Consider the following 18,492-nt stretch of genomic DNA (forward strand, 5'->3'; position numbering starts at 1 on the left):
ACCATTTTGAGCCTTTCAGGATTGAGAGGGGCCTCAGAGAGCTTTTTTATATACAAAGCTCAGTTTTTTTTTTATATATTGGTTAAAAAAACGGAGCATTTAGCCAATTTTAATTTATTTAAAGCATTAATTATTTAGAAAATTTAAAAATAATAATAATAATTGCAAACAAAACCAAGTTCTTTTGAAGGCCCCCCTCCCATTGGGGCCCTAATCAGTCCCAATACATATGTGTGAATCAGATTTTAAACTGGGGAAATTGAGTACGCACTATTGCATCCAGCTGGCTCTAGTTATGAGAACGTGAGAAAATGAACTAAATGGCTGACAACACAAATGGATATTGCATCATGCGTCTTTCAGAAAATGGTGAATAATCCTGTGACTTTCTTTTTTTCAATTTAAATATTGAGATCAAGAAAATAATATACAACAAAAATAAATGAGTAAAAGTTTAACAAAATAATCGAACTCTGTCTGTCACTTCTAAAGACAATGTGAGATTTAAGTCACACATTATAAGATTTTAAAAAGACCGGGGATCTTGCAGGTCACTTTTTTCACTACCAAAACTGGATTCCTTCTGAGACTATTTCCCATCCTGCTCCTGTGGAATATATCACCCCAAACTCCAAACTTAAAGAAATATGACATATCAACAATTCCTCACATATCCGCAAAAACACATTACTCTAGAAACACAAGATAAAAGGCATCATATGTAGACAGTATTGAGTCATGAGCCATGACTAAAAACTTACAATAATAGCCCTCTCCTTTGGTGTTTCACCTGTTGCTTACAGTCTGGCACCTTGTCGCTACCTTTTTATAAAGCCAAACCCTCACCTGAGCACTGTGGGGATACACACCCATAAATGTCCCAAGTACAGAAAAAAAAAAATTAAAATAAAACTAGAATTGCTGCCCCCAGATGTATGCCTCTGTGCACTAGTCAAGTTTCTCTTACCTTGACCTTTGACCACTAAAATCCAGTTCATCCTTAAGTCCAAGTGAATGTTTGTGCCAAATTTTAAGAAATTCCCTCATGGAGTTCTTGAGATATCACATTTACAAAATAAGACAGACAAGGTCACAGTGACCTTGACCTATAGCCAACAAAATCTAATCAGTTTGTTGTTGAGTCCAAGTGGACATTTGTGCCAAATTTGAAGAAAATTCAATATGCTCTTGAATTATCATGTTAAGGGAAATGAGACAGAACTTTGACCTAGGACCACCAAAACTAATCAGTTCATTGTTGACTGGACATTTGTGCCAAATTTGAAGAAAAGACCTTGAGGCGTTCCTGAGATATCATGTTCACAAGGATGGACAGACAGACGGACAACCCAAAAAAGCAGTCTCTGCAGAAAAATACACCACCACATACTGAGAGTGGACCAACTGTTGATTTAGAAGTATTATTACTCTGTATGAGTCTATACCTTTTTATCTTGGAAAATCCTTCATAGTTTACCTTTAAGACAGCTTGAACTGAGTTTTATTACCGAACTTACACCAAATGATCAAGGTTATGGAAGCGTGCACCAACTAGGAGAAAAACATTCATGATTTTATTCCAATTTTGTAAATTTGTCTGCAACAGTGAAATTGCTTGAAATATCATTTGGTGTAAGGCCAGCGTGAGTAGAGTAGAGTGGTGTATGGTGCTTATGACCACTGAGCCTTGTTTCATGTACCAGTTCCATTTGCTGATAACGACTGTGAGTTGCAGCTGAAAGCTCCAAAAAGTTAGTTAGTGGATCATGATTTATCTTTTTTTTATACAACAGTTAGTTCCGGCCCTGCAATCTGATTGGTCGAGAGACAGTAAAACCATGACGATATTGGAGTACAACATCACGGTTATTTCACTGTGTATGTATCACCCCGCCTCACAGCTGATTGCAATCAACAATCAAATCAAAACTGACGGTTAGTGTCAGTTAGGTCAGCAGTTGCGTTGTAGGCTAATTAATTCATCCACTGTCAAACAGCCAAAAATATGGATTTATTTCCTAAAATAAGTTTTGAATTGAACTATGAATGGTCATCAGAGGAAGATGAGGGAGAGGAGAAGCTGAATCCATCTGAGCACACATCCAGGTTTGTCAGTGTTTCATCAGCGGAGCTCAATGACTTGGAGAAAAGCAACATACTGTCAGATCAGAAGGCAGAGTCAGCTGTGCCTGTGAAGCGACAGTCCACCATGCAGTCACCACAGACTTATTTCACAATTAATGCACAATTAATGGAAATGTGCAGATAAATGTATATAAAGAGTAAGTGCCTGGCGCACCATGTCTGAGTTACATAGCCACGGTGACAGCGGAGTCCTAAGGGAACTATTTTTGTTGGCGGAAGACAAATAAAATGCTTAAATTATCTATTTTGTCCTCATTTTTCAACATTGCTTAATCAGCCTTGCTTATTTAACTGTTGAACTGTTGTATAAAAGCAATATCACACTCGAGCTTGTGATGTTATATTCGTATATCGTCACGTATATGAGTATAACATCACTCCCTCTCGTGTGATATTGCTTAATTATTTTTTGTACTTTTGGTCAACCTAAAGAATTCTATGGCTATTGGCTCCAGAATGAACTTCCATACTCAAAAATACAATTACATCCATGATTTTTTTTTAAATGTCATTTTACCTCACAACTTTTAAAAAGACATTGTCTGCTATGGACAGCATGTTTTAGGTGATGTATACAAACCATTGGGGTGTTTATGTGCTGTATATAGTGTTTCTCTGTGTACTGGGACATGTCAAAATGTCTCCAGTGAAAAGCTCTATTTGTATGCTGTTTTAAAGTAGGATGAAAGGAGCTTGGGTGATTGGTCATTGAGGGCCTGGAGACTGTACTAATGCACTTAGTTTTAGAAAAATAGAGCCCTGAGTATCTCACAGGTGGTAGTGAGTGTAGTCCCAGTACTGTGGCAGGAGTAATGGTGGTAGTAGTAGTAGTAATGGACTGCATTTTTTCATCTGCGTAATATTGCGAAAATTAGGCCTATCCTGACCCAAAAAGATGCAGAAATATTGGTCCACGCTTTTGTTACCTCAAGGCTGGATTACTGCAACTCTCTATTAATTCAGAATGCAGCAGCACGTGTACTAACAGGAACTAAGAAACGAGATCATATTTCTCCTGTTTTAGCTTCTCTGCACTGGCTCCCTGTAAAATCCAGAATTGAATTTAAAATCCTACTGTTAACTTATAAAGCTCTAAATGGTCAAGCTCCGTCAAATCTTAGAGAGCTCATAGTGCCTTATTATCCCACCAGAACACTGCGCTCTGAGAACGCAGGGTTACTCGTGGTCCCTAAAGTCTCCAAAAGTAGATCAGGAGCCAGAGCCTACAGTTATCAGGCTCCTCTCCTGTGGAATCATCTTCCTGTTTCAGTCCGGGAGGCAGACACCGTCTCCACATTTAAGACTAGACTTAAGACTTTCCTCTTTGATAAAGCTTATAGTTAGGGCTGGCTCAGGCTTGCCCTGTACCAGCCCCTAGTTAGGCTGACTTAGGCCTAGTCTGCCAGAGGACCCCCCTATAATACACCGGGCACCTTCTCTGCTTCTCTCTCTCTCTCTCTCTCTCTCTCTCTCTCTCTCTCTCTCTCATATTCTATTACTGCATCTTGCTAACTCAGCCATTCTGGATGTCACTAACTCAGCTTCTTCTCCGGAGCCTTTGTGCTCCACTGTCTCTCAGATTAATTCATATCGCAGCGGTGCCTGGACAGCGTGACGTGTGTGGTTGTGCTGCTGCCGTGGTCCTGCCAGATGCCTCCTGCTGCTGCTGCTGCCATCATTAGTCATTAGTCATACTTCTACTGTTATTATACACATATGACTATTGTCACACTTGTATACTGCTAGATATTAATATATACTTTCAACATATTGTACCACAGTAGCCAGAACTATAACTATAATATTATTACTTTCATTAATGTTGTTGTAAGCTACTGTCATTACCTGCATCTCTCTCTCTCTCTCTCTCTCTCTCTCTCTCTATCTCTCTCTCTCTTTCTGTCTCATTGTGTCATATGGATTACTGTTAATTTGTTATGCTGATCTGTTCTGTACCACATCTATTGCACGTCTGTCCGTCCTGGAAGAGGGATCCCTCCTCAGTTGCTCTTCCTGAGGTTTCTACCGTTTTTTCCCCCGTTAAAGGTTTTTTTTGGGGAGTTTTTCCTTATCCGCTGTGAGGGTCATAAGGACAGAGGGATGTTGTATGCTGTAAAGCCCTGTGAGGCAAATTGTGATTTGTGATATTGGGCTTTATAAATAAAATTGATTGATTGATTGATTGATTGATTGATTGATTGATTGATAAAGAAGAAGTAGTCGTGGAATCAGTTTCTTACCAGTGTTAGTGAGTGTAGTCCCAGCGTACCACCCTGAGCGTCCTCCCCAGGTGGTTTGTCCATTGAGCATCTTGAGTTTGTCAAACATCCCCTCAGCTCCCACTGTTCCCATTTGCTGCTTGTCACTGGCCAGGTTCCTGAGCACTCGATTTATTGATGAAACCTGGTGACAACACAACATGATTACACAAGAGCAACTATGTTGTAGGAAGCCACTGGTTTACAGAAACTACGTAATGGAACCAAACATTGTGAAATGCACTACACCACTGTACTGCTGCCGACACATCACTGACCTACTGTCATCCTTCAGCCTGCCTTGTCATGTCCATTTAAAGAAACACTACAGAAGAGTTCTATTAGACCTGTATGGGTAATTTCAAGTAACCAATGAACCTAACCTACATGTTTCCAGACTGTGGGAGGAAGCTGCAGAACCCAGAGAACACCTATCCTAACACAGGGAGAACATGTAAACTCCACACAAAAGGGCCCCAGGCGGCTGACAGATTGTTCCCAGAACCATCCTGATGTGAGGTGACAGTGCTAACCACTAAACCACCGTCATTTTTCACAGTTCATTTTACATTAGACTATTAACCAGTAGGGTCTAACAGGAGTTCTGTCTGATTGGATAATGACTTTTTAAAGCCCAAAGCCCCACTGTACGCCTGCTGTAACAGCGCACAGTAATAAGCACCAGCATTTAGGTTTAAACTGGCAGGACTTGGCTGAAGAACAGAAGGGTCTTACGCTGGGTATATTGTCGTTGGTGCAGACTCCCTCTGCCAGCAGTCGGTCTCTGATCTCCCAGGCGAAAATAGACGGACACTCTCTCTTGTACTGAGCAATCTTTCCCACCACCTCTGGAGTGGCCACCCTGGGTTTACTCCCTCCTATGGCCCGAGGACGGATTGAGCCTGTCTCGTAATACCTGCCCAAGATCTTACTTACACAGCCGTTAGACACCTGAACACAAGAAGAGCACATGTCACACATATTATTTATAACTGGGCCAAAACAGACTACCATATGCTAAAATTACACACACACACACACACACACACGCCTATGTGTGCAGCAAATGCTTTCTCAAACCCTCCAAATGTAGTTTTTAGAGTAACAGTTAACTGTATTTATGTATGTTAAGCTAAAGCATTGACAGTATGAATGCAACTTCTGTTATAATTGTGCCCAGCACTCCACGATTCAAGCAGTCCATTCCAGCAGTCCACTCTAGCACTTCTATCAGTCTACCAGAATGTAGAGGCTTGTCTCAAAACAACAACGTGTGGCCGTAGTAGGAGCAGGCTGATGGCTGAGCATGCTTAAATGCTCATCATCTTAAAAAAGAATCTTCACATCATGCTCGGACTGCAGTAAGGGGAGAATGTGGAGATGGGAGAGTAGCGGTCGATTTAGTTAAGTGACTGATTTCTGCTCATGTTTTTTCCAAGACGAGCAAGGTAAGGAGAAGGGACACTGAGGTAGACCGGCAATGTTAAGCTTATCAATATACCGTTGCTTCTCTGGTAGGCATAGTGTACTAAAATAATCCTTTGCCATTATATTATTAGCTAATTATTAGCTAGCTATAGCTAATAATTTTAGCTAGCTATCTAGCAATTCAGTCGTGGAGACTTGAAGGCACGGCTGCGAAGGCAGAATGATATGAACGAGCGAAGAAGCGGAGGGGATAGCAGGCCTCGTTTACCCTTTGGGGGCGTGGCTTTCAGATTATGGTGCGTTGCGCTCTGTCTCTATACCAAAGTCACACTGCTTTCTTCTTGTTTCTGTGATGATACAGACGAACAATGCAACTGGATGCTGAACCCCTAACCTCTCACCCTAACCCTATCCATTGTAATGTTTCTACTAAGTCCCTGTTTTCTGCAAAAACTGTGATTCATACTGATGTGGTTCTGCAACCAGCTCATCATTCCTGTCGGTATAGTATATACTACCACTGTCAGTACGACTGCTGAGAGAATCATATGTAAGCATGATGAGTTACCTGTAGTATTCTGGATATGTCACAGGGTCGAGCTCCACTATGTGCCAGCTCCACTATCTTCTGCCTTGTAGAATCAGGTAAAGGTCTCCCGTTCACAAACACACCTCCCAGCTGGTTTACTCCACTGTGACCTATACAAACACACAAAGTTAAAAAAACAACAACAAACAAACCAATGATTCAAAAATTTATTTGATTTAAAGCAGAAAAACAGAAAAGTAATGAAAAGAGAACTCAAACTACGATGAGCTAAAGAACCACACTTATCAGGCACATACAAGGGAAGCATCTGTGTGTGTTTGCAGGAAGGGGGTGGGGGGTGGGGGGGGGGGGGGGGGGGGGATACAGCCAGGAACATAAGTTAGAGGCAACTAAAACAAAAAAGGTATCTTAAGCCAGAAACTAAGGTTACGATATTGTAACCCGAGTTTGATTAGCACAGGCTCTGCCCCCTACTGAACTCTATGGGTAATACTCTCCTCCAATCACCAGAATAAGAATGACTATTACTAATACTTGGCTATTTAGGGTTGCAATATCATAACCTCTGTTCTATCTCACACAGGCTCCACCCTCTACTGGACTCTCTATATAAGATTGGTGGAGCCCGATAAATGAATGCCTTACTACACACTTCCTGACCAGCTAATGGTCAGTTGCTGCAGCCCACTTACTTCTTTATAACCTAGGCTGCCACAGCAGAGAAATAGGGGGCCCCAGCCAACGCAGGTGGAAAGCAACTAAATGGGTCAGTGGGCAAATCGCTGATCACTGAAGAAAAAGGAATGCAGAGACCGAGGGACAGCCCCTATTTACACTGTGGGCTTCGTATGTATTTAAATAGGCACGTCCTGATTAGTTGGCTACGTTTATGTGAATTTCAGTGGGAGAATGAAAGCTTGTGATTGGAGGTGTGTATCACCTGCAGAGTCCAGTAGAGTGTGGAGCCTGTGTGAGATAGAACATGTAGGTTGGTCTGTTGCTATGGAAGATCTTTTGGCCTTTACACTACATGCTACTGTAGATTTGAACATTTTAATATGTTATAATCTGGCTTCTAATGACATGAAAAGCATACTGATACTGCTGATGCTTCAGCTGATGCTGAATTTTATTGGTTATTACAACAATGTTGAGTGATGCTTTGATGCCTTTGGCCCACCCCCTTTGAAAGGACTGAAACTGAATGTTGACAGGCACATTCTAACTCCCAGCTTTCCAAATACTGTCACTTGATCTGTGGCCCTATACCTCAAAATACGATGCTCTAGGTAACCCTAGTGTTAGTTTTGAAAACTCAGGGTGCGTGCGTGCTTGTTACATGCTCCATGTCTTTTCAAAATAAACTTTATGGTTTGACACAAAATAAGGTTACGTTTGTTATTAATGAATGTAAGGTCTTGTAACATACATCACTAGTACGCAACACATACTAGCACACTACGTTGTTATTAAAATAAATCATTTGACCTTTGATTTCACACGGTAAACAAACTGCAATCTCCCAGGTGAAAGGCCAGTCTTTGTTTCACTCATCCACTTCCCCTCCTATCCACCCTGTGCAGACTTTCTCACTCTTTATAAGACGCTGGCTGCTCAGAGCCTCAAAAAAAGTGCATCTCATATCGCCATGAAAAGGTGCCTTAGTGCACCACTATTTGATGCAAAGGGCCACCGACCAAATATCAGTATTTGACAAGTTGGGAGTGAGATGAGGATGAGGCTGATGCCCATTACATTCTCATTCCAACTTGTCAAATGCTGCTGCTTTGTCGGTGGACCTACACATCTAAATCTGATGCCCTAGGTACCTTCCTGCATCAGTTTTGGACATTCAGGGACAGCGAGTCAATTTTTTGCTTGTTCCATGCATTGTGTCTTTTCAAAATACATTTCCATTTTCACAGGAAATGTACAGTTTTTGCTCATTAGATGCATAAAGTCTTCTTCAAAATAAACTTACAATTTTGGTGAAAACCCTCATTTTTAGGTTTACTTCCCTTGGTTTAGGCATCTGTGTCTGATGCCAACATCATTGACAAAGTGGTGGTATTTTATGAGTTGGGAATGCGACCTGGTCTCACTCGTAGAATACCAACTGGACAGTGACTTCCTGCATCCTTTCATGTTGGTGTGATACGTGGCTGGTAGCCATTATTGTGTAACGGTGCCCAGCAGTGTCAGGGGGAAATGTGACAGGACAAAAACTAAAGTTAAGGGGGTGAAAGTCTGAGTGGGGTGGGTGGAAGGAATGGTGGATGGGTCCAACAACTACCAACTTTCGCAAAAGAGGCTGGTGTTTGCTTCCCGTATGACTGTAAGGCCAAACCCTGTTCTTTTTTCCTAAACCCATTTACGTGTGCGTGTTGGCTAAAAGTAACCACATGCATTTGTTGTTGAAGATAAAAAAAGACTGGATGCAAACTGTACATTTCCTGTGAAAACCCAAGTGTATTTTGAAAACACACAATGCATGTAACAGGCAGAAGGTTACATGGCGTTCTTGAATGTCAACAACCAATGCACCCAGGGTACCATGCACATCATATCTCTCAGATGTGGAAAGTCCATGACCAAATGTAGATATCTGACAAGGTCAGAATAAAAATGTGAGGAGGAGTGAGAATGTGCTGTGATGCCATAAATTACCTCTGACATTGCTCTGGCATCTGTTTAGGTTTCTGGCTATATTGAGGTCTACAACTTCATCAATAAATTTTATCTTTAACTTGGTTGAAGGAATATGATCAACATACAGACATCTGACAAAATACTGTTCAGTACATACTCTGTATACTATTCTTTTTCAGAAAGGCCACCAAAAATACAGATGTTGTGTTAATTAATTCATCCAAACTAGCCAGTGAATTTCACATGGATATGGACTCAATTGGAAATAAAGTTTTTTTCTGTGATATAAATTCAGTAACATTTTATCTTACCTTCTATAAAAGGTGTTTTCAAGAAATTATTATGGGATTGCAGACCCAAAAATTCACATACTAACAGAAGTGAAAAGGACTGAGCTGCCCTGACACCTCTATAGGATTTTGTGTGGAGCTTAAAATGCTCTGTCTGCTGATCAACATGTTGCAGGTCTGTCTGACATGTTTCTCTCAGCAGCAGCAGCAGCAGCAGCAGACCACAGTCTGTGCTGTGACACTGTGCAGGTTAAGTAGGGATTTGCACTGAATCAATTGTCTATTGTCTGTTAATGGCTCTGTGGGGGAAAGCATATTGCAGATTTATAAACCTCTCAACAGGACATTAATAAATCATACAACCAGCCAACACACACACGCGCGCACACACACACACACACACACACACACACACACACACACACACACACACACACACACACACACACAGGTTAAGCAATGAAGTGGGGCTGCTGCAAATCAAAAGATCAAAATTGGTTTCCCTATAGGCACTTTGTTCAGTCACCAGGATGACAACAAAAAACATGAATAGCAGCAATATCTTCATGTTTTTTCCACAAAAGAATAAGATATAAGCAGATTGGGAAATATGTCGCAAAATCCCAATTTCATCAAGTAATTTCTGTTCAGTCCTAAAACAATATTATCTGGAGAATTTCACCATTTTTATATAGATATCTGCTTATTCAAACAGTTTTCCAGAGGTGAGTGTCTTTTTCTTTAAACAGAAATTAAAAAGGCACATTGCAGCAATAGAATAGTGAGTGGCTGGCATGCTGACGTTGCTGATCCTTTCCAATGTCCTAAAAAAAATGAGAATGTGCAAATCATTTTAACACGCATGATCTAGTACATGTGTATAGTTAAAAGATATTGTTCATCTCTCACAGACACTGACTGTTGGATCCTTCATGCAGATGATAAGGTTCAAGGCTATCAAATGTTTGAACCTGCACCGACACTGCTGGTGCTAAGGGACTGTTTGTTATTTATGAGGGGAAGGGGGTGGTGCTCTTTCTATGTACTGGGGAGGGACTTGTGTTTTTTTAATATTATTATTATTTTGGCTTAGAAGAGGGGCAAACAAATGTAAATAATTGTATTTTGTAGCATGCCTGTAGATATTCTCATTTATCCAGGTCATAGTTATCTCAAGGCAACTGAATGGAACGCAACTGGACTTAGTTTTTTTCAACTGGACTAGTTCTGACAAGTCAGACTAGTTCCAGCCTAGTCAGACAGGCATGAACTGATGAAGCCTCTTAGATAAGAGGTGAAACGTCTTCTAAGACAAAACTAAGTCCAGTTGCGTTCAATTCAATTGCCTTGGGGTTGTATTTTGTATTTATTTTACTGCTGATTTTTTTAAGAAAACATGCCTTCAACCCCCCTTGCTGTATATTTTGTATAAAAATTGCCAGAAATTACACCATTTATTATGGCCATAAACTGTGAAGACAGAAATTATCATTGGATTTTCAAATTTCCAATGGTATTTGGACACACTGTGTGCGATGAATACTTCTTTCAGAAATAATAACAATACTAATAATAATAATACTAAGAAAATATTTCATCAAAATCACTTCACTCTAGGTCTCTTTAACATTTGTCCAAATTGCTTGCAAAAACTAACCAGTATGCATGACAAGAGTGAATAACTGGGGCAGGATTTTGTCTTCAACTTTTAACTTTCAAACATCAAAGAGTAAGTAAGTAATTTATGGTGCATGGTCGGTCATGTATTTTCTGCCAGTCACTCAGGGAAACTCAAGGAAAAATATATGTAGCTTTGGGGAAAGTCAAAAAGAAAACTGACAAGTAAAGAACAGTCCCTAACCACTGTCATACTGGAATTGCTACAAACAGGCAAAACATAAAAACGGTGGTGGCTGGATGTTCTTCTTAAGAAAACACATACCACGAAGCAAATGCAATTAAAAAAAACTGCAGATAAAAAAATGCAAGGTAAGAAACACATTCACCATACACCAGAAAACTGGCTTACAACACCACAGAAATTTACTGATGGATGCTAAAAACAATGGCATTTAGTTAAGCTAATGTCTGAAAAACTATACCTAAAAACTAGAAGAAACATTGTTAGCTCATTTTTCAACATCACTAATGAGTGTTTTACTTTTTTGAAGTTGCGTGTCTGGTCTCTGATTCTTTAGTTTTAGTGTCCCAGTAATTCTTTTGTTCTGTACAACTAGATGCTTTTACCATTGAGACTGTCCTTGCAAGAAAAGTGATAGCATCCTTTTCTCAAATACGATATATATGACCTGTGTTTATGTTTGGCTGACAGGCAAATGCTAATGAATATGTGAATTATAATAACTGGTTAACAATAAAGGTGGAATAATTGTGTTATTGAGCCACTGCAAACCTGACTGGGTGGAAGTTTGGATAGATGTTTACTCTATGTCAACAAAGCAAGTCATTTGAAAATGGGAGACAGCTGTTTCCTATTTTTCTGCCAACAGTCAACATGACCATGATTGTTCCTAGGCTAGGTGATATGGCTTAAAAATAATATCACAGTATTTTTATCTTAATACACAATAAATATAGTGATATCTTGAATTCCCCTCCAAAGTACTTTAAACCACTAAAACGCAAAATTATTAAACATATTACAGTTACAGTCACTACTGTCATAATAACACAAAGTACTGTTATAATAAAGTTAAATAAAATACTGTTATAATAAAGCTAAATGAAGTACTCTTGTAATTAAGTTAAATAAAGTATTATTATAAGTAAATATATCAAAGTGGAACCACGGGTGCCGGGTTGGCCAGGCCAGAAGTGCTGATGTTTTCGCTAGCAGTTAGCAGTTTGCACAAAGTTAAAAAGTTGCTATTGTGCCTTTAAACTTTGACGATTTACTCACTGTGAGCTGGTAACACACTAACAGCTCTCTAGTCCATATAATAATAGTATCTGAAAGTCACACTGGGGCCACATGGTTGCAAAATTTGACTTAATAGTCACAGTCTGGAACCCTGCAGGTTAGTTATGGGAGGTCTGGCTCTTTTCAAAGATTCGACTCTTTTGGCTTGGCTGCCTAAGAAGAGCCGGCTCTTAAGGCTCCGAAACGGCTACCAAATGGCTCTTCATTTAGTATCATGCAGAGCCTTCTATTTCAGCCTAAGTTAGCAATTATGAATGTTTTGTGTGTTGGTAAGCACTGTCATTCAGTGTTTCCATAAAAGCCTTGTTTTCATGCTTTTTTTTTTGTTGTTACAAAAAAAAAAAAAAAACACAGTTACTATTGTTTAACATTTTAATCAAACCTTTAAATTCACAACTGAACACAGAACCACAGCAAACAAATCAGATGCTGCTTTGTTTTTTGGTTTTTGCTGATTTCTTCACTTTTTCCAGGTGTGCTTGCATTTAAATCTGTCTCCCCCATCTCTCTGTCGCTCTGTGTGTACCTGGCCTGTACCACTACAGTCGTTGTCTTTGGAGGGCTGCCCCCCCTTCCTTCTTTCACATAATGGTATGATCCTAGACTGTCCTTGCATGTGATTGGCCGCCTTGTGTGCCCATCAAAATAAAGTGCCACCCCTGCCTGCATGGCTTCTCAGCAGAGCTGAGCAGGAAGATTTGGCTCGCCCCAACAGGAGTTGGCTCTTCTCGTTCGTACAAATAATCTGCTCTTAGAGCCAGCTCGTTCGCAAACGACGACATAAATATTGCAGGTACAAAGAGACATGCTTACTCTGCTAAGGCTAACATTAATTTCATTAAAAATAAACTGTTACCACGGCGCCATTAAACTTGATGATTTAGGGCTCTAGTTTCACAGACCGGGAGAGGCGAGGGCGCAGTGCACCTGCGCTTCGCCAACTGGTTGTGGCCAGGCGAATTTTGCAAGTTTGGCACACTGTGCGGGCTGGCGCAGCTACTCGTCTGTCCCACCTCCTCTGTTTCTTTTCTTTTGACTTTTCTAAGATGACAGATGTTGAATATATACTCCCTATCTGATGCTGTGGCTGTCTGTGGTTGGCTGAGAGGGATGTGAACTCATTAGTTTGCAGCTGTGTTAATCAAATCAGGTTGGGTTTCCATTACGCGTGCCAAATGTGCCAAACAGTGCCAATCCCCTTTGGTCTGACATCAGATGTGACGGGACAGTCAATATAGAGATACATTTATATGCTGATTGCAGATAGTTGCATTGAATAGTGTTTTTTTGGGGTATTTATTGCATCGTTAATGTGCCTGATATTCTGGAAACCTGCCTGTGAGGTTTTGGTGATGTGTGCGCACTGTCCACTGGTCAGCCAAACTTCGGCTTACAACGGCTGCGCTCCGCCTTTGCTGACAGTAGACGTAGCTTTTAGCGCACCTTCGGCGAAGCCTTTTGGCACGAAACTGTCACTGCGCCAAAATGTGGCTAAATGCTAGAAGCATGTAGTGCTGCCGACAGGCCCATGCTTTGCCTGCTCACATACTGCTGCTCAGGAGAAAATGACCTGCATGGGCAGAGGAGTGTGTGTGAGACTTATCATGTTTGTGAGTCTTTCTTTATGTGTGTGTGTGTGTGTGTGTGTGAGAGAGAGAGATAGAGAGGCATAGGAGAGAGCAGTAGAACCGTAACATTGAAGTGAGTCTCATGCCGGTGGCTCCAAAAAAAAGACATAACTATTTATACTTGGTGTTTGCGATAGATGATCATCTTCGATATTGCACGGGGAGTCTATCAAATACATCACCTACCCCTAACTGTTTCTAACAGTCATGCAAATAATTTTTGTTGCGGCTATTTGCAACAACACTGACAAAGACAGGGTGTTGGTCCGAAAATTTTCATATGTTGGCACACATATGACAATATGGCAACATATTTTGTTACAGGCTGTGTGTGTTGACAAATTGCTGAATGTGTTAATGTGTGTTTTTTTTTTTTAATTTAACACTAGTCAACATCAACAATGGCTGTATAATAGCATTAAAATGGAGCTAAAGGTAATCTGTTTTACTCATTTATATCCATACATAGGGCAGAGGCCCTCACCCCCACCCCCAGTCCCACCTCTCCCCTTCTTTAGAGAAGAAACAGATGGATAACCCTAATCACAGAGGGTTTACTTTCCAACACACCTCACACTGTCATGGCTTTGAACTTCTCTCCTGGTTAATTAAATTATAAGGAGAGTCATGGCCCCCTGTAGAAGCTGCTGTTGACTCTGAGTGTGATGGTGGATTATTTCACCCTCTAACTCTCCTTTGTGCTGCCTCACATCATGTTCACTTTGTGTTCCGGGGTCGATCGCTTCGCTGAAGAAATGTTAATCACAGTGTCATTTCCCAGAGGAACACACCCAGGCTTTCCTCTGCTGACACACAATTAATAGACAGACATATGGAGTCAATTTGGCTGTGGTCCCTGTGTGACTGACACACACACACACACACACACACACACACAGAGAGAGAGAGTAGGTGGGCCCCTAGGTGCAGCTCAGCAGCTTTCACTTTCACACTGAACCTGACTTCAATTAACTTTCACTTTAACCATGGACTGTAATTTTCAGTGAGTTCTCCAAATTAGAATTAAAATATGTTGTTTGTCCATAAAAAGCACTGTCTGTACCTTCAAAAACTGCTACAAATTAGTGTTGAAAAATTCATCATATTCATGATGTGACACTATGGTCACGGTTAACCCAGTCACCAGAAAAAATGTTTGCTTTACACGTTTCTGCAAACCACAGATCAGTTACATTTGTGCGTTATTAAATAGTAGATATTGCTGAAACTTTACACTTCTTAACTGTTTCAACAATGCTGCAGTTAGCATGTGTTTAGGTTCAGAGACAAAAACCACTTAGTTTTGGTTAGGAAGAGATCATGTTTGGGCCTAAAAAAACAATTTAATCACAGCAGGACACAAAAATGTTTCTGTAAAAAACAACTGCCTTCTCAGAGCACTATCTCCAGTGGATAAACAGCAACAGGTCACTAAAAAACACCCAATTTTGGTGCCTGAAATGCACTTGCTAAAAAACAAGCTTTTTTTTTGGTTTGGTTTTGGGTTTGTGGGTTGTTGCCATCCACCATCCCCTCCACCTTCAGATGACAAAGACAGCTCTTACACTACCTCACTTTAGCCCTCTATGATACCCATTATGACGACAGTTGGTAAAAATAAATTAATAAAAATAAAAAATGTTTGTAATGTTTGTTTGTTTTTTTGTCACAAAATAGACAAAATATAAATATGTGCTAATTTGCTTTTAGTAACATGTTGTACATGTGTTATAATAGACATAAATGAATAATTAGCTTGTTCAGAAGAATAAACAATAAAATAATATATGAAATTGTAAAATAATAATATGTACAAATTACTACTTTCTAACTGAACTAGGGATGCACCAATTTTGAAATTCTGGGCCAATATTGATACCAATGTTTAAAATAACAATTTGGCCAATAGCCCATACCAACATTTTTATATTGGTGTTTCTTTTTCTTTTCTTTTTTTGTTTTATTAATTCTTCTTTTGTGCCAGGCAAACACAGAAATCTACATTATAGGCCTACATAAATAAACACTTTTAAAGTCATTCAGTCCTTCATTACACTACCTCTGAATAAGCACAAATTCAATGATACACATTTATGAAACAACCTTTAACATAATCTTCTTTTACCTGAAAAACATCTTTGAAAAATAAGCAGAAAGCATTTTTACTTTATATGATACAACATAATACCCTCTCTAATATCTTTTTTATAGTGCTGTGAAAACATCAACACATCTCTCCTTCAAACAGCTGCATTTTACAAGATTACATTGAACACATCATGAAAACGTTAGAATTTACATTTGCCCAATACTAATTTTTACTGAATAGAATTTGAATGCTTCACAGTGTAAATCAGTGCAATCTTCGTGAACTGTTGGTTGCGGCCACCTGCTCCCTATAAGTAATGATAACGGCAGGAACCCAGAACAAAAGGCCTCTCTATTATTTAGTAGGCTTTGCTATGTAGTTATGTTTTTATGGCCTTATGTAATATTTCAAAAATAATAGTGGCAATAGTATTAGTAATAAATAGTAAAAGATAAATATTTTGATTTGTGGTGTCACCTATTGATGATGGTGCCCTTAGCAGTCGCCTATATTGCCCATGCCATGGGCTGGTACTGTTTAGGGTATACTTTTGGGTATGTTATCTAAAGCAACACCAGAAATTAAAAAAGAGGGTTGTTGTTTGTTTAATTAAATGTATACAGTACTTGTGAAAAATATTCAGAAACCTTTGAGTTTTAACTCCATGTCATTTAATATTGAAAAACATTAGAAATGAACTTTTTCGTAAGTTGGTTTGTCTCAACATTCCCCTCAGACAACAGCCTACCGCTGTGGAACAGCCCAGAGGAATGCATTAGTTAAAGAGCATAAACATATTCCAGCAAACTTTACATCAACAATTTATCAGACTAAACTATCATAACCCTCTTCAAAACAAGATGGTGAGTTATATTTCAGTGTCTGATTATTGGTTTTACATGTTTAACCTGTTTTCAGTGCACTGCTGCAAATGTCCTGCTGCAAATGTTGCCACTATTTGTTGTGTTGCTGCTGGGTTGATAGCAGCGTGTTGTCTTCCAAACAACTAAATTCGTATTCGTCCTCATTAACATCAACTAGTAGCGCTAATTTTACCCTTGTCTTCTTTGAAGAGCCCTAGAACAATTTTGTAATTCTCTAAATGGAAAAAAATGTGTGTAAAATATAGGCATACGGTCTGCTCTGCAGAGAGGATTCACAAAGTACACTGTTACATGAGACTATACAGTGCCAAAGCCTGAACTGTATTTCCACTAACATTATTAAATGTATCCAGGTAAATTTGTTGAGATAAAAAGAAAATAATGATGACTGTGATGTATTTGAACAATATATAAACCTAAACACACAGTACCAATAACTGTCATGGTGGAATTCATAAACGGTGTTGCTTAAGGTAACATTTGCATTTTAACAATTTTCTATGACTTAATTATCAAATAAAGTACATTAAACAATCAAAAATGAAACCTTTCTTATTTATTATTGTGAATCCATTATTTCCAGATTGTAAAATGGCAGAAAAAGATTATTTCAGACCCTTTTTGTGGAGAGAGATGATGGAGCTGAACCATGCAAGGAAGGCCCCAAAAAAGGGACTCAACATTGTCAGAGAGTCATGTGACAGTATAAACAGTACTACTGGTTTCCATGGGGCCCTGGCTCTTTTTTAAGGTATTGCAACATAACTGAGGATGTATTGTGTGTGTATAAACTACCCAAAATAGGTATGTTACACAGATGCAGCACAGTACCATTGAGGATTAGAAACATTGATATGATATTTATAAAATGTATCGTATTCATGATTGCAGATATGTGCAATGCCATCATTTTGTTCTGGCGACTGGACTGTTAGGATTTGGTTGGGCACAACAATGACTTGGTTAGGTTTAGGAAACATTGTGGTTTGGGTAAATATGATTACTTTATTAAAGGTTAGCATAGCTTTGTCATCATGGTTACAATTATTAACACCTGGTTAAAGTTAGGGAACAATTGTGGTCATGCTTAAATATAACCAAAACTCCCAGTGTAAATTCTGATGTTTTGTTGACCAATCCATCCACCCCAAATTTTTTGCTACACAGATTTTGTTGCTGTATAATAGCATCACCTAACTTCCTCCTTTGCTTCCATCAGAATAACTCGGCTCACTAATAAACTTTGTCATTTGGGAACTAGCTTAAGTGAGTGTTGCTGTCATTCCTCTTGAGAGGATAGCCTTGTTATTATACTTTTGTTGGGATTCACAGGCCCACAGATGATTTATCATTTGGTAAAATCTGGACATTTAAAGGCTACCTTTTCTGCATGCTCTTTATTCTTCAAACAAAGACAGCTATTTGACACCCATCTCCAGGATGTCTCGCCTCACACCTCAGTGAGACACAAGTCTCACAACTTGATTGGACAGTACTTTTACAGTGACATGCCCCTCTGTGATGTCATAGGCATCTGTACAAGATCTGCTCCCTTCAGACAGTCTCTCTCTTACTCGGGAACTACGGAGCAGCCCACACCTCTCTTTCCGGCTGGGTGTGGACCAGCCCA

General features: G+C 39.6%; 1 protein-coding gene across 1 annotated transcript in view; it reads right to left on the reverse strand.

Moving 5' to 3' along the window:
- LOC125887550 (paired box protein Pax-6-like) overlaps nucleotides 1–18,492 on the reverse strand; it is a 52,276-nt gene that overhangs the window by 17,686 nt on the left and 16,098 nt on the right. The window contains exons 3-5 of the mRNA XM_049574486.1: nucleotides 6,400–6,530; nucleotides 5,139–5,354; nucleotides 4,386–4,548 (exon numbers count right to left, since the gene is read on the reverse strand). Of these exons, the coding sequence (XP_049430443.1) occupies nucleotides 4,386–4,548; nucleotides 5,139–5,354; nucleotides 6,400–6,530 (510 nt within the window). The remainder of the gene's footprint in view (nucleotides 1–4,385; nucleotides 4,549–5,138; nucleotides 5,355–6,399; nucleotides 6,531–18,492) is intronic.

This window comes from Epinephelus fuscoguttatus, linkage group LG4 (assembly GCF_011397635.1).
Source record: "Epinephelus fuscoguttatus linkage group LG4, E.fuscoguttatus.final_Chr_v1".
Lineage (NCBI taxonomy): Eukaryota > Metazoa > Chordata > Actinopteri > Perciformes > Serranidae > Epinephelus > Epinephelus fuscoguttatus.